Source organism: Chiloscyllium punctatum, chromosome 9 (genome assembly GCF_047496795.1).
Source record: "Chiloscyllium punctatum isolate Juve2018m chromosome 9, sChiPun1.3, whole genome shotgun sequence".
Lineage (NCBI taxonomy): Eukaryota > Metazoa > Chordata > Chondrichthyes > Orectolobiformes > Hemiscylliidae > Chiloscyllium > Chiloscyllium punctatum.
In genome coordinates, this window is record NC_092747.1 from 59,480,490 (window position 1) to 59,504,899 (window position 24,410).

Below are 24,410 nucleotides of genomic sequence, written 5' to 3' on the forward strand. Positions count from 1 at the left end.
CCCAAGGCCGTAGCATTAATTGTGTAACTCCTATCCTTGTTTGTTCTACCAAAATGCAATACCTTACATTTATTCAGATTGAACTCCATCTGCTATTTTTCCCTTTGTAATCTTAGAAAACCTACTTCACTATCTTCTGTGCCACCAATTTTGATGTTGTCCGCAATGTTACTAACCGTGCCTTCTATATTCTCCTCCAAATCATTTTATATAAATGGCAAACAAAAGATTGACTGACATACATTTGTGTAACACTCTACCTCACTCATTAGAGTGGTATCCTAAACTTTGGTCAAAGAAGTGCTTTTAAGGAGTAGGAGGTTTTTAGGAAAGAGGATGGAACTCTGGTGGCTGAAGGCATGTCAACATGACTAGTGAAAGTTGAGGGAATCTACAAGAGGCTGCAGTCAAAGGAATGGAGTGCTCTGGGTCAGGATTTCTGGGTGAGATTATTCAGTCAGGAGGGGAAGTGAACATGGAAGGATTTAAATAAGGTTGACAGATTAACTTGGAGCTTCTAGTATCCTCTGACCAATGAAAGACGTGGCAATGTTAGTGTGACTTGGTGAGGTTAGAGGTGCAGCATTTTAGATGAGTGGATGTTTACAGAGGGTAATGAATAAGCTGGTCAATAGGGAGCTGCTGTTTTCTTTTTAAAAGGAATGATTGATTGAATAGAAAATTATACTTCAATGTTTCGAGGAGTTTTTAAGCTCTGCATTTTTTTTGTAGGTGAACAGCATATGAGGCTTAATGGTCTGATGCTCTGAAAATATACTGCAAATTCTGCAGGCTGGTTACAAAGTTCTCTGCAAGAAATGTATTCCTTTTGAGCGAAATAAGTCTGTGTTAATCACGTGGCAGAGGTTGAGGCTTTAAGTAATAAAATATTATTAGGCAAATACATCGCTTGTAAAATGCACCAGCAATTACCAATGTAAATTTATAACTTTCTTGCTTAAAGCTAGCTTGTACCCTACATCCCTGAATATTGCATTTGAATGTTTCAGTGAAACTTATTATCCCCTGGGCTGATGTGAAAAGACTGGAAAGGACTTCAAATACCCTTATCACAGGAATAGTTCGAGTAACTACACAAAGTAAGGAACGTGATTTCTCCATGTTTCTCAACATTGATGAAACTTTCAGGCTTATGGAGCTATTGGCAGATGTGACTATTCGAAGGTTGCTGGACAATGAAGCATTTGAACTGGATCCTCCTCTACAAGAACCTACACAAATCACAAAGAAGTAAGGAACATAAAGGAAAATTTGACCTTTTTTTGCAAAGTGGCTAAGTTCTCAAAATAGCCTTGTGTGTATTTTATTTCTGTCATTTAATGTATGCCTATTTTAGCCATATGCCGTGCTTCCTTCTGGTTTTGCAACTTGAGTTTAGATCATTTTTCATGTTACTCAAATTAGTTTGCATATGTTCTGAATTATTGACTTGAAAATTATTTCCAGCACAAAAAGAGACAGTCAATTGATGTTCTCATGCAATATTTTAAATACTGCATTAATCTAGTGCTTTCCTTTTGAGGGGAGATGCTAGTGTATTGGTAATGTCGCTGGACTGTTAATCCTAAACTCCAGGCTAATGGGTTCTGGGACATGGATTTGAATCCCACCGTGACAGACAGTGAAATTTGAATTTGATTAAATTCTAGCTTGATAGTGACCATGTAACTACAGACAATTCTAATGTAACGTGATAGTTCCGTTCTCGGGCAATCTCTATTATAAGAAGGTCACGCAATCACAGCACCATTTAAACTAAAGTGACCAGAATTGCACTATAGCCAATGCAGGTAAGGAAAGTTTGCATTCTACAAATAACGTCTAGATTCTCCAATCACGTTAAAGCCAATTCACGTTGAAAAATCACGTGTTATAGCAGAACCAACTGTCCTGTCAATTGTGTAAAAACCAATCTGGTTCGTTTATGTTCTTTAGGGAAGGAAATCTGCCACTCTTGCCTGGTCTGGCCTACATGTGACACCAGACCCACAGCACCGTGGTTTACCCTTATTTCTTCTGGACAATTGGGGATAGGCAGTAAATGCTGGCCGAGCCAGTGATATCCATATCCCATGAACAAACCTTTTTTGAAAAACTGGCCACACAGATTTTTTTGAAGTTAACATTATCTGCCTGTGCAGCTATTTGGAGTTTATTATTTCCAGTTTTTTTTTTATCTGAGCAAACTACATCCATTTTTCTTGGTGTCCCCTTTTCACCAGCTAGTCAAAATGCTTTGACATGTCGAGATCCTTTGGCTGTTCTGCTTCTATTAATTGTGCTAGCTGTAAGAGTCGTGATGTAAAATGAAACCTGTAGAAGCAGACATCTGTAAGAAAGAAACTGTTGGCAGTCACAATGACTTGTAACAGATGCAACCTGAGTCTTGCATTTTGCAAGTATTCATAGTTTCAAAGTGAGACAGCTGTCATTGTCCCCAGTTGATGACTTAAATCACAGGACACATGTCAATGTGATGTGGCAATGGTGGACTAAAATTGTTTCTCTGAAATGGGGATCGCTATTAGTGTTTGTAGAAACCATTTTGTATCCCTGGGACTGAATGCTTGTGTGGTTGTACCCTACAGGGAGAGCCTTTCTGCAGCTTTCCATTTCTCAAAAGCTGTGAGCTTTCCAAATATTCAGAGTTATAGAATTGTATTTTACGGAACTACAGTCTAACTTGTCCATGCCGACCAGATATCCTAAATTAATCTAGTCCCATTTGCCAGCATTTGGCCCATATCCCTCTAACCTCTTCCTATTCATATACCCATCCAGTTGCTGTAATTGTACCAGCTTCCACTATTTCCCCTTCCATACTGACACCAGCCTCTGTGTGAAAATGTTGTCCGTTATAAATCTTCCCCTCTCACCTTGAACCTATGCCGTCTAGTTTTGGACTCCCTTACTCTGGGGATCAGACCTTGGCTACTCACCCTATCCATGGCCCTAATTATTTTATAAACATCTATACGGCAAACCCCTCAGCCTCTGATGCTCCAGGGAAAATAGTTCCAGTCTATTCAGCTTTGCCCTTTAGTTCCAACCCTAGCAACATGCTTTATAGATCTTTTCTGAATCCTTTCAAGTTTAACAGTCATGTATCTGCTACCCTTTGTCCTCCTAGATGGAAGTGGTCATAGATTGAAAGGTGTTGTCTGAGGATCTTGGGGCCATCAGCCACTTGGCGGCTTTAGTGTAGCATTCCCTCTAGGAATTACCAGTGCTCTCTTGAAGTGTGAGGGCTTGGTCCCTAGTAGCTCAGAAGATGATTACTTGCCATTTTAAATTCAGTGCTGCAGTTTAGATTAGATTAGATTAGATTAGATTAGATTAGATTAGATTAGATTACTTAGTGTGGAAACAGGGCCTTCGGCCCAACAAGTCCACACCGACCCGCCGAAGCGTACCCACCCAGATCCATTCCCCTACATTTACCCCTTCACCTAACACTACGGGCAATTTAGCATGGCCAATTCACCTAACTTAGTGCTAGCCCCAATCCTCTGATCCACAATGGAAGTTGACCACAGCTAGAGCAGTATTGCTGGGAGTGACTGCAGTCTGAAGAATCATGGAGGTGGACATTGGAGCAACCGTGTTCTCTGTATTTGGAAGAAGTGGGGGATGAATTGGATTGGGGTGAAAATTTCCGATATCCATCCCAGATGAAATAGTTAAAAGGAACAAACTCTTTTAGGAGATGCACCCAATTCTGGGATATCTGGCTGATCTAGTCTTACTTGGAAGATAATAAGCTTTAATATTTTTGACTTACAGGTTTCACGGCACGTAAACTTGATGCTGAATAATTACAAAACTCTTTTTTTCTTTCAGTTATGTTTGGAAATCTTGATGAACTTGCTGGGCTGAATCATTCTGTTTTCACATTGCTTAGAGTAGAAAGATCTAACTGACTTGGATTGAAAGATGTGGGTGGGATACGGTGCCATCAAGGTCACAACACTTAGGAGGCAACGCATTTTGTTTAGGATGTCCCTCAATGGCTTGCACAGCGTCCCCTGCTGGGAATGTGCATAAATACACCAGTTAGCAACAGTTTCCTATTATCAGTTTGTCTTCTGCAGTTGAGTTGCCTATCATCATTTTTTCTGGGTTCATGATTCTGTGTATGGTAAAAATAGTACTAGTAACTGAAAATATTGATTTGCAAGTTTTTAAAAATGAAATGCTAGTGTTGGTATATAACTTGTAACTGAAAACTAAACCTTCTACTCTAATTAAACTGCTGTGCAACTTTGTTTTCTGTTCATTTTGCTGCAGAGATCTTGAAGCTAGGGTGCAGAATGAATATTTCCGGGCTTGTTTTAGACTTTCGCGGGCAGAAAAGCTGATCAAGATAGTCCACTGTTTCCTGTGGACGCCATATAACCAATGCCACACTGCAGGGAAGTTGTATATTTCAGAAAACTACATCTGCTTTGCCAGCAAAGAGGAAGATAACTGTTATGTGATCATTCCACTCCAAGAGGTATTGGACTGTAGTCCTGTGTTGCAGTTCAAGATGCTTTTCCTGTTCTGGGTTGAATTACCTTCGTGTTGAACTTAAAGCTGCATTGTCCAAGAAATGTGCAAATATTTCCATTTAAAATGCATTATTAAATAAATGTTTTTTTAAAAATTCCTGAATACAGATCAATATAGAAAACTGCCTGTGTCTGCCTCATTGCCAAGAACAATTATTTGAAAAAGTCATTTTGTTTTCTCTTATTTTCTGTAAAGATATTAAGGCTGTCATTCTGGAGTGAGTGTGGCCGAGATGGCCCACTGAAATGAACCATCTTATCATGATGCAGCACTAGCAGGAGTGTTTGTGTGCTTTGTAGTCCAGGGAACCTGTTTTGGAGTTACACAATGCCTAACATGAACTCTCATCCAGTATCAGTTACAAATCTGTCTTATTTTTACTTTGTTATTTGCATACCGATCTGAGCAGAATGTACAACAGTGATGCATTTTGATAAATAAAAAAGAAACGTGATTTCCTTCTGACCTTGTTTTGAAGTAACTCCAGTGCTTTATGTGAGAGTTAGAATTAGGCCAAAAATATTTTGTTGCTTTCCTTCCTCCTCTTCCACCACTCCCTTTAAAGTTGCTTGTGAAGGAGGGTGTGTTTGATGGAAGTGTATGAAGATTATTTCAGGCAGTTAGAGAATGGTGGAACAAAGTATAGCTGCTTATTGGTTGTTTTTTCTCTTGGCAGTAAATTCATTGCATGCTGTCCTTCGACGGACAGTGCAATGTTGCCATTTCTGATGTAGTTTCCTGGGTAAAAACACACCTGCCAATTTGATAATGTCTACTAAATAATGTACAATATTCTGTCTAGACTGGGTTCTTGTGGAGTTCGATGTCTTGAGGTTTATTAACAACACTTCTTATTTACGCTGTTTTACATGGTCTGTGTTCTGTGCTTTCTGATTACATAGAGCAATTTTACAGTAACTGCAAGACCAATAATAGTACTGGTTACAGAGATGGATGCCTTGATAGTTACAATGTGTGGTAGTTTACTATCTTAAAGGTATCCTGTCTAAATAGTCTGGGATCTATCCAATAATAAAACAACCCTTCCACCCTCTTTCCCTTTTTAAAAAGTTGGATAGGCTGGGACTTTTTTTGCTATAGTGGGCAGGTTGAGGGGTGACTTTTATCGAGGTTTATAAAATGAGGGGTATAGATAAGGTTAATGGGACCTGTCCTTACCTAGGATGGGAGATTTCAAGATGAGGGGGCATATTTTTAAGGTGAGAGGAGAGAGATTTAAAACAGATATGAGGGGCAATTTTTTTAACATAGTGGTTAGTGTGTGGAATGAACTTTTGGCGGAAGTGGTGGATGTGGATACAGTTACACCGTTTAAAAGACATTTGGATAAATACATGAATAAGAGCTGTATGGCGGGCCATGCACAGGCAGATGGGACTAATTTAGTTTTGGATTATGTTTGGCATTGACCGGTTTAAACCAGAGGGTCTGTTACCATGCTGTAAAACCCTCTCACTCTATAACAGGTATCCTTTTCCAAAACACACATTAGAATGTATATCGATAATATACAATTGCTACACATTAAGATTATGTTTTGGATGTGTAACAAGGTCAGATCTGGACCATGTACAATTTTCATAACTTGGCTTAGCACATCCTGTTATATGTTATTTGCTGTCACAGACTGAGGTGTGTCATTTGACATAGATGCGTGGTTGTCATCTGGCACCATCTCTGTCTGCATCTGATCCATCTTCCTGTGTGATGGGTGATTGAAGATATGCCGTTTGGGTGTGTTGCCTATTTCTTTGCAGGACTTAGTCATTGATCAGTGCAGCAGCATATATCAGAGCCTGGACACAAGGACAGCAATTTTCCAAGAAGCCATGTGCTCGTATGAATATCTCAAACCCATGCTACCTTTTGCTTCTTCAAATTGGGATAACTTGTTGATCATGTTCTTGTACCATTTTCTACCTCTTTTCCAATAATCATCGTGCACATGTGGTTGGGTGGTGAGAGTGGGAGAGGAAATTCTGTGTGCATCTATTGTCCAAGCAGGAAGTTACTCCTTTATCTTCAAGAGTGGCGCACAGATTTAGTACAGCCATCTGAAAAAAAAACTTGGCAAGTTGCTTTACTGTGTACTATCATAGAATTTATAGCTATAAATGTATTTTGAGAGACTGTTAGACTGAGAGTGGTGAGAGGTCATATATTGGATAATCTTTTCCTTGCAGATGTTTTGAAAGGGTGCACTAATTGACTGCAAACCGGAGTGAGAGACAATGTATCGAGGAACAGCAAACATGCTGAATATGGCAGTCAGCTGTTGAATTAGTAAGGAAATTTGGCGAGGTGGTTTTTCACCAGAATGTAATCGTACTCTGGAACATGGAAAATATCAGTTATGACCTTGAACCATGGTTCCAAAGTAATCCCATGGAAAGAGAGGTTCTTTAGATTTATTGACGCTGATGGAATTGATTGTAATGAATTGATCAGTGCCATTTTTATTCACTTGTGGGACATGGGCATCTCTGGCTGTGTCAGCATTTATTGCTCATTCCAAATTATCCTTGAGAAGTTGCGGTGAGCTGCTGCCTTGAACCACCACAGTTCCTTGTGCTGTCGACACATCCACAGTGCCATTAAGGAGGGAATTCCAGGATTTTGACCCAGCAGTAGTGAAGGAATGGCAATATATTTCCAAGTCAGGATGGTGAGTGGCTTGGAGGGGAACTTGCAGGTGGTGGTGTTCCCATGTATCTGCTGCCCTTGTCCTTCTAGATGGAAGTGGTCATGGGTTTGGAAAGTGCTGTCTAAGAAACTTTGAACTCTACAGTATATAATGTAGATGGTGCACACTGCTGCAGAATGTTGGTGATGGAGGGAATAGATGTTTGTGAATGTGGTACCAATCAAGTGGGATGCTTTGTCCTGGATGGTGTCAGGCTTCTAGAGTGTTTTTGGAACTGCACTCATCCAAGTAAAAATTTTGTCACACTCTTGACCTGTATCTTTTGCAGACGGTGGACAGGCTTTGGGGAGTCAAGAAGTGAGTTACTCACTGCAGTGTTCCTAGCCTCTGACCTCTTCTTGTAGCCACTGTTTTTATAAGGCTAATCTAATTTACTTTCTAACCAATACTAACCCTTAGGAAGTTGTTAGTGGGATATTCAGTGATATCTTAGAATGTTAAGGGCAATGGTTAGATTGTCTCTGCTTCTTATTAGGGATGGTCATTGCCTGTCATTTGTATTGCAGGAATGTTACTTGTCATTTTTCAGCCCAAGTCTGAATATTGTCCAGGTCTTGCTGCATTTGGGCATGGGCTGCTTCAGTTTCTGAGGAATCGTGAATGATACTGAGCATTGTGCATTTATCAGGGAATGTCCCCACTTCTGATCTTTATCGTGAAGGGGAGTTCACTGAAGCAGTTGAAGATGGTTGGGCCTAGGTCACTACCCTGAGGAACTCCTGCAGAGATGTCCTGGAGCTGAGATGACTGATCTCCAACAGCCACAACAATCATACTTTGTGCTAGATATGGCTCCAACCAGTGGAGATTTGTCCCTGGTTACCAGGAGGAATCCAGTTTTGCTAGGTTTGGTTCCACACTACCAAATCTGAGTTTGATGTCGAGCAGTCACTTGCCCACCACCTGGGGAATTCACCTGTTTTGTTCCTGTCTGAACCAAGGCAGTAAAGAGGCCAGGAGTTGAATGGTCCTGGTGGAACTCAACTGAACATCGTTGAGCAGGTTACTACTAAACAAGTGCTGCTTGATAGCACCAGTTGATGATACCTTCTGTCACTTTCTCTATGATTTGAGAGTAATTCAACATGAAGGAGCACTGATTCATCAGCTGAGGGAGGATGATGAATGGTGATCAGCTGGAAGTTTCTTTATTCATCTTTAACTTAAGAGAAATGGTGGAATTGACCAACAGCCGGGTATTGTGTTTGGCAGTACTCCCTCCTGGCCTGATTGGAGTTGTCATGTGCCTCTTGGAAAACCTGCTGGTTTTTTAATTAAGCAGAATCAATCCAAAAAGAAGAAAGAGAATGTACGGTCAACTATTCACATTCCATATTGAGTTGCTTTGCCTCATTTTTGGTGCCCTTAAGCTCTGAACCTGAGTGACAATAAAGAGAAATAATCTCTCCATCACCACGGCAACTATCACCTTTTGAATCTTTTTAATAATCTATTCCCATGGATTCGGCCCCCAATTATGAGCACCACAATGGTTCCCTTGATCAAACTCTACTGCCAGTATGATATGGTCTGAGTGCATCTATATATTTTAGTCCATGTGACATATACTGGGTTCTATGTCTTGAAGTTCATTAACAACACTAGTAATTTACACTGCTGTAAGATTTTATAATCTATAAGCACAGAACCCAGATTATGTATAGCAAATGCACAGTAGCTGTAATACCAATAATAGTACTTGCAACAGGAGGTAAGGTACTTGATACTAGAATGTCGTATATGATATCACCTAACAGTTTCTACAATAAACACTTCTGGCATTTCTTTTGCTTTGACAGGTGGTGACAGTGGAGAAGATGGAGGACACTAGCCTCCTGCCCAAACCAATTATTGTCAGCATTAAAAGTAAGAGGGTATTTCAATTTACAGAAATTGAAAACAGAGAATGCCTTGTGGAGCAACTGAGCCAACGTCTTCAACTTCTAAAAGGTGGAAAGCCTGGCTGCACTCAGAAGTCTGGAGTTGAAGAAGAGGTTTGTTGACATCTTGCATTTAACATTAATGGCAACATGTAGCGCAGAAGTCTGAAGTATGCAAAATATAAGTAACGGTTTAGCAAAAAAATTATTTCTTCGAAGGAAAGCAAATAATATGGTTCTATAGAGAAAGAAATGATTGAATATTCAGGTCACGAATATTTTCTCTTTAAATTATATTCAAAACTTTACTAGAATTCAACCACAATTCTATGACTGAAAATAATATGGTGCCCCATGTAATCTCAAGCTAATCTCCATGGCTCACTGTCTGCTAAACTCCAGCTGGAACAGCAGCTAAAACAGTGCATGTAGGCAAGGCAGGGGTTTAAATAAAAAACATGACTGTGTAGTGGAAGGTTTAGTTTTGTGTGAGTGTGTGAGTGTGTGTGTGTGTCGTGCGCGCATGCACGTGAGTGAATGTATGTGTAGGGAATCAAATTAGTCTGTTGCCTCTTGCTCTTGCTGTCTCTTTAACACCTGTTCTTTGGTCATTTTTGTGCATTTTCTCTGACTTTTCTCTTATTTTTGTAACCCCGCCACCCCCCCCCCCCCCCCCCCCATCCCCCATATCAGAATATGCTTTGGTGAAACTTAACTGTTTGTTCGGTCTTGGAGGTTGAATGTCATTGGATGGATTTCTAGATCGGTGCATACTGTTATCGACTCTCTCATGACTACTATCCTTTTTTCAACAAAAAATCTGAAATCCAACATCATTACTAAATCAAAATGAAGCCATAAAACACCATAATTTAAAACATAAATGTTTGCTGTGCAAGAGCCAATTCACACAAAGGGTGGTACGTGTATGGAATGAGTTGCCAGAGGAAGTGGTGGAGGCTGGTACAATGTAACATTTAAAGACATCTGGATGACTATATGAATAGGAAGGGTTTGGAGGGATATGGGCCGGGTGCTGGCAGGTGGGACTAGTTTGGGTTGGGATATCTGGTCGGCATGGACGGGTTGGACCAAAGGGTCTGTTTCCATGCTGTACATCTCTATGACTCTATAAATATGATCTTAGATGACCTGCTTTACTTTTATAACTCATTCAACAGAAGTTGGATGTGAATTAACAGACAAATTGAAAGTCATTATAAACTATAAATCACACCGTGTGAATTTGCTGCTCAGTCCAACCATCTGTAGGTTATTAAATTCAGTCACTGCAGCAATGGTAGTGTCCCTGCCTCTGAGCCAGAAGACCCAGGTTCAAGCCTCCACCTGTTTCAGAGGTTGGTTAAGAAATATCTAGTCCTTCAAAACTTTGTCTTCCTTTTTATGACTCATTTCAGTTCCTCCCTTTCTCGGATATAGCCTCTCTTCAGCAGTTTGCAACACACAAGCAACCCACGTTTCACAGATCTTCACCAAAAATGGCACACGTCTACTGAACCTCCTCCATTTGGTCTGGATGAGTGTAGAGCCCGCTGATCTTAACCTCAAGTGATAGAAAGAGCTGCTACAACTTAGTTAAAACTTCTGGATTCAAGTCATGTCATCTTCAGCATGCCTATAATGTACTGTGAATTCCTCAACTCCTTCTGAGAATGATGGCTCGTTGTCACAACATAACATAGCCTTGCCCAGAAGTTTCTCATACAAATCTATTTTGTTCCTGTTTTGATGGCCTCCCCAGTTATCGAGTCATAGAGATGTACCGCACAGAAACACATCCTTCGGTTCAACTCATCCATGCCAACCAGAAAACCAAAGTTAATCTAGTCCCACCTGCCAGCATTTGGTCCATATCCCTTTAAACCCTTTCTATTCATGTACCCATTCATATGCCTTTTAAATGTTGCAATTGTACCACCCTCCACCACTTCTTTTGACAGCTCATTCCATACACACGCCACCCTCTGTATGAAAGAAGTTACTCCTTAGGTTCCTTGAAATCTTTTCCCTCTCACCTTAAACCTATGCCCTCCAGTTTTGGACTCCCCTACCCTGGGAAAAAAGACCTTGGCTATTCACTCTATCTGACACCCTCATGATTTTATAAACCTCAACTTCCAACACTCCAGGGAAAATAACCTCAGCCTAATCAGCCTTTCCCTTATTGCTTAAACCCTCCAATCCCAGCTGAATCCTTGTAGATCTTTTCTGCATCCCCATAAGTTTAACAACATCTTTCTTATAGCAGGGAGACCAGAATTGGCAGTAATCCAAACGTGGCCTAACCAACATCCTGTTCAGTCTCAACATGACCTCCCAACTCCTACACTTAATGCACGACCAATAATGGCATGCGTACCAAATGCCGCCTTCACTATCCTGTCTACCTGTGACTTCACCAACGTTTTTATATAGTTTTCAATATTATTACAAAATTGTGTTCAAAATAATACTGTGAAATGATCAGTACATGCATTGCAATAAATTATCTTGTGAAATTTATTTCCACTAGTTTGATTGCTTTATTTGAGTGCTCCTCATTCAGACATGGAAGGAGTAGATCACAAGGATTCAGTCTGTCTTGCCAGTTGATTAAAGGAGGTTTGCAGTTGTCAAATGGAAATGTGGCATTTGGACTGGTGGCACTTCAACAATATTAGTTTAATATATCTCCATATGAGCTTGACAAAGCCATCTAACGAGATGCCGGGTGCTAATTATGACAGAGTATTTCCTGTTGTGTATATACTAACCTTTGAAAGCAAAATTAATTGCAGGATATCTGACTTGTTACCAAACTGTTTAAAGACTGGCATACTCCCAATTCCTTAGTTGGTGAATATGAAGTTTTGGGGCGTGGGGATGAGGTAATGGGAGAGGTAATGGAGAATGAACAGATCACTAATGAATTAGCTTTGCACTGTATAGCCAAGTCAGATCCACAAAGATGGCTGTACAGAATATGTCAAGCCAAATATTTTCTGTGTAATTTCCTCATATGAATTTCAAATTACCTTTTTGCTTTTCTAAGAAATAGTTCTTGTTGGAAAAGTTTGTGTTGCACATTCTTGTGTCCCTTAATTTTTGCATATTTATGTTCTGTTAAATGTTATTAGTAAAATTGATTAATCTTTTCAATACTTGGATTCATTATACAAATTAATTATACAGAAATTTCATAAGCACAAACCTATTTTATTCATCGTAATAAATTCTTTGCTGTTCTTTGAATTTAGACACTAGTTTTGACAAAGTTACTTTCAGAAGCACTATTTATAACATACTGAAATAGTAAACCATGCGAACAGCACAACTTGACTTACACGCAAGTGTCATTTTGACCCTGGTGGGGATAGCCTGCATTCTCTATCAGAAAGTTTTGCTTCAAATCCTACTGTAGAAATTGAGTGAATAACCTACATGAACAATCTACTGTACATTTAGTTTTGGATTTTTGTCATTTGTATTGGTGAGATATGAAACTGTTCTAATGATTGCGCTGCTCCTTCATCAGGTGGTTGTGGAGTGTAAGATCACCTGATCAACCACCTGATGAAGGAGCAGCATTCCAAAAGTTAGTGCTTCCAAATAAACCTGTTGGACTATAACCTGATGTTTTGTGATTTTTAACTTTGTTCACCCCAGTCCAACACTGGCACCTCCAAATACTGAAGGAATGATTCATTGTAAATGCTGCCTTTATGATGAGATGTTGATGCTCCAGTATGTTTACCTGGTTAAAAAGAACCGGTGGCATTATTTAAGAAAAGCATGTCCTGACCAACATTTATCCCTTGTCAAACATGACTGAAGTAGAGGTAGGAGTAGGCCAATCAGCCTCTCAAACCTACAGGATAAAAACAATGACTGCAGATGCTGGAAACCAGATCCTGGATTAGTGGTGCTGGAAGAGCACAGCAGTTCAGGCAGTATCCAAGGAGCAATAAAATCAATGTTTCGGGCAAAAGCCCTTCATCAAGCATACAAGCAGAGAGCCTGAAGGTGGAGAGTTAAGACCCTCAAACCTACACCCCACCATTCAACAAGATCATGACTAAAACAACATTGCATTACAAGCTTGAACACCCTGATTTTATATTTTAAAAAATCAATATATTATTTAAGTACTTGCAGTGATCTAGCCTTCGCAATTCTCTTTAGTATTCATGACAGTCTGGGAGAAGTAGTTCTTACACAATTCTGTTTTAAATCCCTAGTTTTGTAACTGTCCCCCAGTTTAGGACCACCCCAACTAGTGGAGACATTTTGTCAACACCTCGCTTGTCAATCCCTCTCACAACATTGTAAGTTTCAAAAAGATGACCCTTCATTCTTCTGAACTCTAATAAATAAATGCCTAACCTGTTCAGCTGCTTTTGATAAATCAACTCCTACAAACCAGGAATCGGCCTATTAAATAGCCTTCAATGCCAGTAAATGGTTTTCTTTTTAAAAATATGGGGACCAAAATGTGACACTTAATCCAGATACAACCTCACCAGCACCCTATACATTCCCTGTTTTTAAATTTCAACCCCCGAGCAATAAAGGCCAAAATTCCATTTGTCGCCTTAATTACTTGCTGCTATGATGCATTTTATTGGAATCTCTTAGTTTAAATAATAGTCTGACTTTTGATTCTTCCAACAAGTGCATGACTGCTCTCATTTGTACATTAAATTCCATCTGCCCACTTATTCAACCTATACATAACACATCACAAAATGCCTTTACCAGCAAATTTAGATACATTATACTCCTCCATGTCATTTGTGCAGATAGTATGTAGCTTTTTTTAGATTTCCACCTGTGTGAAAACAGGTCCTTTGGCCCAACAATTCCACTGCGACCCTCTGAAGAGCAACCCACCCAGACCCATCTCCCTCTGACTAATGCACCTAACACTATGGACAATTTAGCATGGCCAATCTGCCTGACCTGTACATCTTTGGATTATGGGAGGAAACCAGAGCACCCAGAGGAAACCCATCAGACATTGGGAGAATGTGCAAACTCCACACAGACAGTCATCCAAGGCTGGAATCGAACCCAGGTCCCTGGCGCTATGAGGCTGTAGTACTAACCACTGAGCCACATAACCTAGGATTGAATGTTTTGTGGCATTCCACTAGTCAAGACTCTCCAAGATGCAAAAAAAGATTAATTGATCCTGACTCTGTCTTCTGTGTTTTAACTAATCCTCACACTAAGCATTACCCCCTCAATACTGTGAACTCCTGTCTTGTGTCATAACCTTTTAATGTGGGAACCTTGTTGAATGACTTCTGGAAATACGCTACATCTACTTGGTGACTGAACTGGTGCAGGCAGACAGCCCAAATGGCCGCCTCCTATACCATAGGAGGGAGTGAAGACTGCAGATGCTGGAGAATCAGAGTCGCAAGTGTGGCACTGGAAAAGCACAGCATGTCAGGCAGCATCCAAAGAGCAGGAGAGTCAACATTTTTGGGCAGAAGCTGTTCATCAGGAAGGGCTTATGCCCGAAACATTGATTCTCCTGCTTTTCCAGCGCCACACCTCCTGTATCATAATGATTCTGAGATTCTAATCCCATTTATCAACTACTTGTTATGTCCTCAAAGTACGTTAGCAAGTTTGTCAAATATGATTTCCTTTTCATGAAACCATATTGACTCTGATTGTGTTCAATGTTTTTTTCTAAATGCTTAATAATGGACTCTGTCACTTCCCAGTGACAGATATTACTCCAACTGGCCTACACCCTCTTGCTTTCTGTCTCCTCTTCTTGAACAGGGATATCACATTCACAGTTATCCAGTCCACTGGAACCATGCCAGAATCCAGTGAGTTCTGGAATATTTCAACCGATTCCATCAGCTATCTCTGCAGCCATTTCTTGTAAAGCTATTAGATGCAGACCATCCTGGCGACTTGTCTGCCTTCAAACCTATTAATTTATTCTTTACTTTATCCCTCGTGATTGAGATTCTTTAAAGATGTTTCCTCCTGTTAGCATCTTGCTTGTGTGTTGTAATTGCTCAGGAATGTGCATACTCTTCAAATGTAGTTTACTGACTGTGATGTACTTATATCAATTATTTGCTAAATTGTAACATGGATTGACTCATTTTGTGCTTAATAAATTGTATCCAAAATAATTACTGAACTGAGTCGAAAATTGGGTAGGCCGAGGAGAGAGAATTGTCAGGCAATTGTTAAGAGGAGAAATTGTTGACGGAATGTTTAGTTCTTTGGACATAATTCCCTCCTAGCTTCTGAATGAGAATGTCTCGTGTGTCAATGTTTTGTCCTTTATTGATGAGCTGAAATGTCTTTTCTATGCCAAAAGCTTCTGACTCTATCGTTGGCTTGGGAATTTCAGGATGTGGGATTTCCTACCTCGACCTGTGGTTAGCTCTCACTGAGGCAATTTGCAATAATTGCTATTGCTAGATTGCCTGTTGAGTTTCCACAGGGAGCACTAGGGAATACCATAATAGAATCTCCAGAGATGGTTTATGTACAAAGTGAAAATGAGATCTCTACTATCCTAAATCACCTGAGAAAGGCCATTTGGCTCCACTGACCTCTGTTAGTGATTATCAAAGTTGGGTTTCATTCTCTTCTCACCCTATCAGTAAGTCTTCCTCTCTGATGTATTTATCAAACATTCCCTTAAATATGTTTAAGGGGGAGGCAATTGCCTAGTGGTTTTATCACTGGACTGTTAATCCAGAGACTTAAGTAATGTTCTGGGGACTCTGGTTCGAATCACAGATGGTGGAATTTGAATTCAGATTTTAAAAAGAACTCTGGAATTAAGCATCTAATGATGACCCTGAATCCATATTGATTATTGGAAAAACCCATCTGGTTCACTGATGTCCTTTATGGAAGGAAACTGCCATCCTTACCTGGTCTGGCCTACATGTGACTCCAGATCCACAGCAATGTGGTTGATGTTTAATTGCACTCAAGGCAGTTAGGGTAAGGGAAATAAATGCTGGCCTCATCCAATGAATGAATAAAAAAACTACGCTCTTCACCTGAACCATTTCCTATTAACTCTGCTCCACATTCTTATTGAAACTTCTGAGATGCAGAGAAGCTTGACAGAGTAGATGAGAGGGTGCTTCCTTTCATGGCTAATCTGGAACTAGTGACATTCTATGAAAGTAAGAGATCTCCTCCCACTTCTTCAAAACTGCATCAAGTTTTATTTGTCACATTTTTAGTGGCTGGATCTTTGAGTGCATTCAATTTGAAACAGAACTTTGATTGGCATTGGTTAAGGGGCAGGCAAGTAGGTGCATTTAAAATAACAGTTTGATCACCTTTGATCTTCTTGATAGCAGAGTAGATGTGAAGGCTCTCTCCTGCTCCAAATTGTTACATTCATGTTCTCACCAGTCTGAGTGAAAAGACTTCCCCTGAGTACTCCGCGTTAAAATTTTATTCTCCATGCCAACCAAGTCATTTGACAATAATCAAAATTAAATGTGCAATTTACAAAATATACTTATCAACGTTTCTGGAAAGTTTGGATTTCTAAGGAGCAAGTAAATTCAACATGTGTTGAATCATTTTAGCACGATACTAGTCAGTTCTGCAATTTCTTGATATTAGTTTACTGCTTGTGTAATTGCAAGAATTTGCTTTCCATTTTTTTTATATTAATAACAGTGAGTGACCGTAACACAATAAGAACAGGAGTGGCCCCTCGATCCTGCTCTGCCATTCATTAGGATCATGACTGATCCGACATTCCTCACATCCACATTCCTGGCCTTTCTCCATAGCCCTTGATTCCCCTACTGATCGTGAACCTATCTATCTCAGCCTATCTCATATGCACAAATACTCTGCCCTCACAGGTCTTTGTGGCATAGAGTTCCAAAGACACACTTCTCTATGAGAAGTAATTTCTCCTCATCTCAGTCTTAAATTGGCACCCCTTTATTTTGAGACAATGCCCTCTGATCCTAGACTTTCTCATGAGGGGAAACAACCTCTCAGCATTCACCCTGTCAAGCCCAGTAAGAATCCTGTGTGTTTCAAAGAGGTCATCTCTCATTCATCTAAACTCCAATGAGTAAAGTCCCAACCTGTTAAGTGCTAACAGTTTTGATATTATTTCTGCAACAATATCCATGTTATAAAATTTCTCTACAGAAGAACACACCAGCAGTTTACTGGCATTTGTGGATTTGGTTGTGTGAAACTCATGGGTAGGTGTTTAAAAACTTGATATTAATTAAATTCAATGTCTTCTAGGTCTCCTCAGAATCTACAGATTGTCCTAACCAAATCTGTACAACTAATACAGCATTAGATTCGCTTGTGAACACTCCAACTGTCAAAAAAGAGCCAAGACATTCATTAAACTCAGAGGCTTTAATGGCTCACTTTCACTTGATTGAAACTGAAGGTGGAAAATCTGAAATGGTATGTATACAGGATTCAGTTCTTATTTCTTTTACATTTTAACCTTTGTGTATCTCCCTCCTAGCTGTAGCATTTTATTAATAAACTTGCTTCTGAGAGTGAATTGTTCAGTGACTGGTCTAAGAGTTGTTATTTTCATGATCTTTGAAGATAATTTGAATTTTTCTGTAACTCATTTATTCAGCTATATTATAGTTACACTTTCTGTGAGATGGATCGAGGAAGAAAAAAGTAATTGCCTGTTCTGGAGAAAGAAGAAACATAGTAAAATTTGCACCTTCCTCAATTTTTGCAGACTTGTAGTAATGGTAATGAGAGAAAATGCCACTTTGTTTGAATTCTGTTATTGAATAAGGCTAACAAGATATGGTGATAGGGGAGGCAAATGGAACTATGACACAGATCAATTGTGTTTGATTAGAATGCAGAACATTGGACTGTATGGCTTCTTGTTCTTATGATCTCATATAATTACACAGGATAAATATACATAAAGAAAATTGGTGGACTTCGGATTAGGAATTGTATTACGTTTGCCATCTTAGAAAAGTTCCGACTCTGACAATCTTTGTGGGCATGGAAGTAAAGTGGAGCACTGCCAATGTACCATCTAATTTCAGGCCACTTTAGTTATAGGGGAGAAACTACCTAACAGAATTTAGGAGAGCCCCTTTGGCTCATGCTATTGCTGGTTTGAGTGAGCAGATGCAGAGTTTTCACTCAGGAACAGGCTGTCATCCAATTCAGGCAAGGGCCATGTTAGTGAATAAATGGAGGACATGGAGGGAAATTTGGAGAGGGCAGTGATTGTTTTCAAACCCTGTCAGAGCTTGAAGCTGATAATTCTGTCCCTTTTGATGTAAATATCAAACCACTGAACTAAGGGAAACATCAGGATAGTTGTATTGAGATGACCTTGTTCCTTGGGAAAAGCAATATTTTTTAAACTAGCTGTGTTCTAAAGGTCATTAACTCTTTCAAATCTTTGGCATGTAAAAATTCAATGACCTTATAATGATTTTAATGATTTTTATTTCTATTTGATGATGAATTTGCAGTCTTTTATATGAAAGGGCATCTGTTCAAAGGCTACTATTCAAATAGCTTCCAATTAATGGTAGATTTGCATCTTTAGAAAATGGAAAAAGCGAAAAATCAATTATGGTATGACCATTTTGTGGAATATGGACACACAGTCAGTATGTTTCGGACAGAGAAAATAAGAAAGCTGGTTGCAATGGGAGTTCCACAATGTCTTCGAGGACAGCTATGGCTTCACTTTTCAGGTGAGCATTGTCACAGACAAAAGGGAAATTTCCTTGTTATTCTCATCCTTAACTGAGGTAGGATGAAGTGCGTCCCCGTATAAATCCTGTTTCATGGATTCCAATTCTTAAAGGATTTTGCTGTGGATTTATTTCAAGATGAAATGCAGATGAGATTTTTTTGTTTCATCATCCCATCCACACCCCCACGCATTCAGGAAATCAAGAGCTATGTGGCAGTTGGGGAGATAAGATTATCAATGACAGGCTTTTGTAGATCCAGAGTTTTAAATTAGTTCACGTGAGTTACATCAAAGTCAAACAGCGATGGACAGAATCCAGGTGTGGATACTTAAATGATGCAGCTCAGTCAGATTTCAGTCATGTGACAAAGACAAGTATTTCTGGTACTGAGAACCCATCTGGGTGGGCTAATTGGAAAGCCATTAAACTAACAATGTAGATTCTTGAATGTAATGGAATTTTGCTGCATCTTCACACGGAGGTTAGGTGACCTGTCGGTAAAAATTCATGTCAGTTCACATAATTAAACAAAATTATACCGTGCATGGACAAATGTCAGTAAACTGAAAGTAAACATTTTCCTGCATATAAACACAGTACTAAATGTCTATCTACAGATGCTGTGACTGACTTAGCTTCATATCCTGATTACTATGCGAATCTGGTGGATGAATCTATGGGTAGATGTTGCATGGCAACTGAAGAAATTGAACGTGATCTGCATCGTTCCCTCCCTGAGCACCCAGCTTTTCAGAGTGACACTGGCATTGCAGCATTAAGGAGAGTACTGACAGCATATGCATACAGAAATCCCAAAATAGGCTACTGCCAGGTAAAAATGATTCACAATTATTTGCTTTAATTAAATGTGAATCAGTTTACTAGTTTCGTAAGCGATTGCAATATGAATAAATGAGCAACATCTTTACAAAAATAGGGTTCCTCCAAAAGCATTTTTTAAAAACTCAGAATTCTACAGTTTGAAAGCCTTTTACATGAATTTTATTAACAAATGATTTCAAGCTTGCAATGTGAGAGGGCTATGGTACATAAGGTGGGGGTAGTGTTTCTTTTTAGTCATAATTTGTTTATTGTGTACAAAACCAGTTTTAAGGTTTGCAATTTGCATTACTTTGTAAATGGATAAGCCATCGTATCACCTAGCCCATTTTATTGCTTGCTTGTATCTAGGAAATAAGCATAAAGTTTCGACATTTCAGAGCAATTAGATTAGATTAGATTAGATTACTTACAGTGTGGAAACAGGCCCTTCGGCCCAACAAGTCCACACCGCCCCGCCGAAGCGTAACCCACCCATACCCCTACATCTACATTTACCCCTTACCTAACACTATGGGCAATTTAGCATGGCCAATTCACCTGGCCTGCACATCTTTGGACTGTGGGAGGAAACCGGAGCACCCGGAGGAAACCCACGCATGATGCAAAGCAGATTTGCTATATTGATAAAGATTGAGCATTTGGCAGAACATTTGCTTTAGCTTAGCAATGGAGTTTAATTGCACTAAATATTCATTATCTTCAATAATACAATTTCACTAAAGTACCACTTAGTTCTTGCAGGATCAGGTCACTACTGTGCCCCTAAATGATGTACTTTTTTCTTCTGTTCCCACAGTCTATGAATATTCTGACTTCTGTATTATTACTATATGCAAAGGAAGAAGAAGCCTTTTGGTTACTTGTTGCTGTCTGTGAGAAAATGCTCCCAGATTACTTCAATCGTAGAGTTATTGGTAAACGTTTCTTTCACACCAATTAACTTAAGAATGTTAGCACTAAAATGTATTGATATGCTTGGACTGTTAGCTTTGAACATCTTTGCTCACATTCCATTACTGAATTTGACCCAGGATTTTAGTTTGTCTGAAATCACTGCTTGGTTAAAATGCAGGATAATGTTAGGTACTGTTTTATTTGCAGTAGTTTGCAGTAGCAACTTTATCTGTGTCCCTAAAAGGAAGTCCTGATATGGCTGTTTAGATTTATTCTTGGAGACCCCATTGTGTACTGTCTTGTTAGAATGGTACGTCATGTTTATATTTGAATTGATTTGATTAATTAATTTGTAAAAAATATCAGTGACTTAAAAATTGTAATGTGCTAGTATTATTAGAGTGAAAAAAGAACAAACAAATTTTTACACTATTTGACAAAACAAAATGACTAGTTTTCTGTAGCTGCTCTGCAAAAGATTCTATGTTAGTCTACAGATGTTGTATGACATTGAGCTGTATTGACAGGTGTATAACTGTTACAACACAGTGATAGCAAGCCAAACCAAATCAGCCTCATTATCACTGGATTCTTATACTGTGCATTTAAAGCATTCAGTGTCACTCAAAATTGCTAAGTTGTTCCTAATCAGACTTTACAAATTACAAATCTTGGACACCAAGTTTATAGCATAAACAAAAACTATTTATTATTAAGAATGTATCTTTAGCAGAACACAGAAATTACATGCCATCCTAATTAATATCTATGATCTATGCTCAATCTTCCTTGAGTATAAACCCTCACTCTCTCACCACCAGACAAATACAGTTAAGGGATAAATATTTAAATAAAGGAATCGTAATTTGCTAGTTCGATAAACATTTCAATGATGAATACCTGGCCTTCGTGAAATCCTTGGATGATGGGTTATATTGTAGACAGTCGGGAGTATAAGTCTTGCTTGAATTCCAAAGGTCGCTCAATGCAAATTACTTCCTCAGATCTCTGGCGAGTCTTACTTTTTTCTTGCAGACTGGGTTTCTTTTCTCAGAACTTCCAACAAATCAGTAACTGGAGAATAATAGAGCAAAAGCCAAAAACAAAGCCCTCAATCCAGCAGCTTTCAAAATAACACTGCATCCTTCCTAAGATCCAGTCAGATGGTTCACTCTTTCTATCTTGTTTTTACAACATTTTCTGTGGTTGGCTGGCCAGTGCTGGTTCTCCCTTGATTGACCAACCCGACTTCCAACCGGCTGCGAGTCCCTGAGCATAACAACATCTCAGTGCTGAATCATTTACAGTGTTCTCAGAGCCGTAATTAACCCCCAATGGCAAATATCAGTCTTTTGTTCTGTTTATTGAAAGAAGCCGCTGTTCAAAGTCTTTTGTTGAAAGTTTCAATTTTAACTGCAATTCTTGATTGCAACTCATAGTCCCAAACTGAAAATCAGATAAAAGAAGCAAAATAGTTGAGGGTCTCATTGTAGCCTATAAACAAAATATTGCTACATCTTCTCGGAAATCCTATCAAGAAAAAGCTGATTTAAATTTGTTGCATTTTAACTGCACTTGCCTGATAGTGAAGCTCCATTTTGTATCTACCAATTTTTCAGATTCTTTTGCAACAAACATTTGAGCTCCAAACCATTCTACTGCATTCCACATTGCTACAGATTTTGCTTTTGGATTGTATATATTAAAACATCATTTAAAAAAACTAGGAACAAAATATATGATCTTTTAAACTTTGCACTTTAAACTTTGGAGACTCTTGCCTAGTTATCTTTGACCCTCTAAGTCCACTTCACAAATGCGAATTAATCTCCTATTGTGTTCATATTGCCACTGCCATACAAAATTAATTTTGATTGTATCCTAACACTTATCACCATTATAGCAAACATTATGCATATTTTATTTAAATGTAGAAAATTTTCATAGCATATTGAATAAGTGCAATGAACAGTGCTATCTTTGAGGAATTTTATGACAGCTTATATGGTTGTGGTCTATTGGTGTTAGTTCCATTTATAAATTATCTTCTGTTGCAATTCACAGATACTGTACACCCTTAAAATTCCAAATATTACAGTAATTTACCTGCAATAAATAGAAACACAAATATATGAGCCAAAAAATGTGTCTTAGTCTGCCAATATACGAAAGATGGATAGTTAAAATTGCTTGTTGATTGACCATTGGATTAAGGGACACATTGTGAGGAAATTGATGAGTTTGACTCACGTTACTAGAGTCAGACAGATGTACAGAATGGAAACAGACCTTTCAGTCCAACTCGTCCATGCTGACCAGATATCCTAAATTAACCTAGTGCCAACTGCCAGCACTTGGCCCATATTCCTCCAAACTCTTCCTATTCAGTCTTGTCACAGAGCAGCATCTGGCATCTAAGAGATATAGTTTTGGAATTTTAATGTACACATGCATTGTGATGAGAACCATGCTTTTCCAAAGGACATGACCACCGTACTGTACTTTTAGAAGGCTGTTGATTTAAAAATACAATCAAAACCAACAATGAAGGGAACATGGCTTGAAGTGCCCATCATTGTTTTTGTCACAATAAGATTTCTGGTCCAGAGAGTTTATATTTATTTTGTTTTAATCCAGTTGTGATTTCCTCTTGAGTCACTCGCCTTGTCATATCCCATGTTTTCCAGGTGCTCAGGTCGATCAAGCTGTGTTTGAAGAACTTATCAAAGAACATTTACCAGAGCTGGCTGAACATGTGACAGACTTGTCTTGTTTAGCATCCATTTCCCTCTCCTGGTTTCTGACTCTGTTCCTTAGTATTATACCCCTTGAGAGTGCACTAAATATTGTTGACTGTTTCTTTTATGATGGAATAAAGGTGATTTTCCAAGTGGGCTTGGCTATACTAGATGCCAATACACAAGAGTTGTGTAGCTGCACAGACGATGGACAAGCCTTGATAATCCTTAGCAGGTGTAGTGGATTTGTTCTTCATAAAACTGCAACATTTTGATTTGATTTTGAAAACGAAAGCAATTCTGAAGTACACAACTAATGAAGTACACTTAATCTCTTCTTGCAGATTTCTTGATAATATCACAAACAAAGAGAGTCCATTGCCCCAAATTTCTCAGCTACATGTCTTTAGTGATGATAAAGATCCTGTACAACAAGTGGAAATATCTGATCTAATAAGAGACTCCTATGAGGTAAGCTGTCTGAGTGTTGTAATTTTGTCATAAGCTTCGGAAATCCGCAATATTTAATAAAATACACAAAATTGATGTTTAAACATATAATGGCAGAGCTGTTTGAGGTCATTTAGCCAAATATATTCTTTCAAGTGCAGTGTCCCTGCCTTTCCATACTTAATAAAAAATGCAGAGAATGACATAATGAAAGTTTAAGATAGGTTAAGCATTCAAGCCTGTGAAGAAATTATTATGATATAATTAACTATTCAACTTTTGGAGCATGCTCCATGATTCAATAGGATCATGGCTGATTTGATTGTTGTCTTAAATTCACTTCCTTACCTGTCTCCAACCTTGATTTCCTTGTTGGTCAAGAATCTACCACAGTCAGCATGGTATATATTCAATGACTGATCCTCATTTGCTATCTGGAGGACAGAATTCCAAAGCTATGATGACCCTGTGAGAAAATGATCTGATGAGTAAAGAAATTCCACCTTATCTCTGTTTGAACTTAGAGACCTTCTGCCTCCAGTTCTAGATTCCTCCACAACAGGAAAGGGAA

At 38.9% G+C, this 24,410-nt stretch overlaps 1 protein-coding gene across 1 annotated transcript in view; it reads left to right on the forward strand.

Moving 5' to 3' along the window:
• The window catches only part of LOC140481442 (TBC1 domain family member 8), a 101,730-nt gene that overhangs the window by 51,358 nt on the left and 25,962 nt on the right, over window positions 1–24,410 (forward strand). The window contains exons 5-13 of the mRNA XM_072577617.1: window positions 1,011–1,251; window positions 4,309–4,516; window positions 9,097–9,291; window positions 17,455–17,625; window positions 18,761–18,911; window positions 19,532–19,746; window positions 20,554–20,671; window positions 23,339–23,624; window positions 23,734–23,860. Coding sequence (XP_072433718.1) covers window positions 1,011–1,251; window positions 4,309–4,516; window positions 9,097–9,291; window positions 17,455–17,625; window positions 18,761–18,911; window positions 19,532–19,746; window positions 20,554–20,671; window positions 23,339–23,624; window positions 23,734–23,860 — 1,712 coding nt within the window. The remainder of the gene's footprint in view (window positions 1–1,010; window positions 1,252–4,308; window positions 4,517–9,096; window positions 9,292–17,454; window positions 17,626–18,760; window positions 18,912–19,531; window positions 19,747–20,553; window positions 20,672–23,338; window positions 23,625–23,733; window positions 23,861–24,410) is intronic.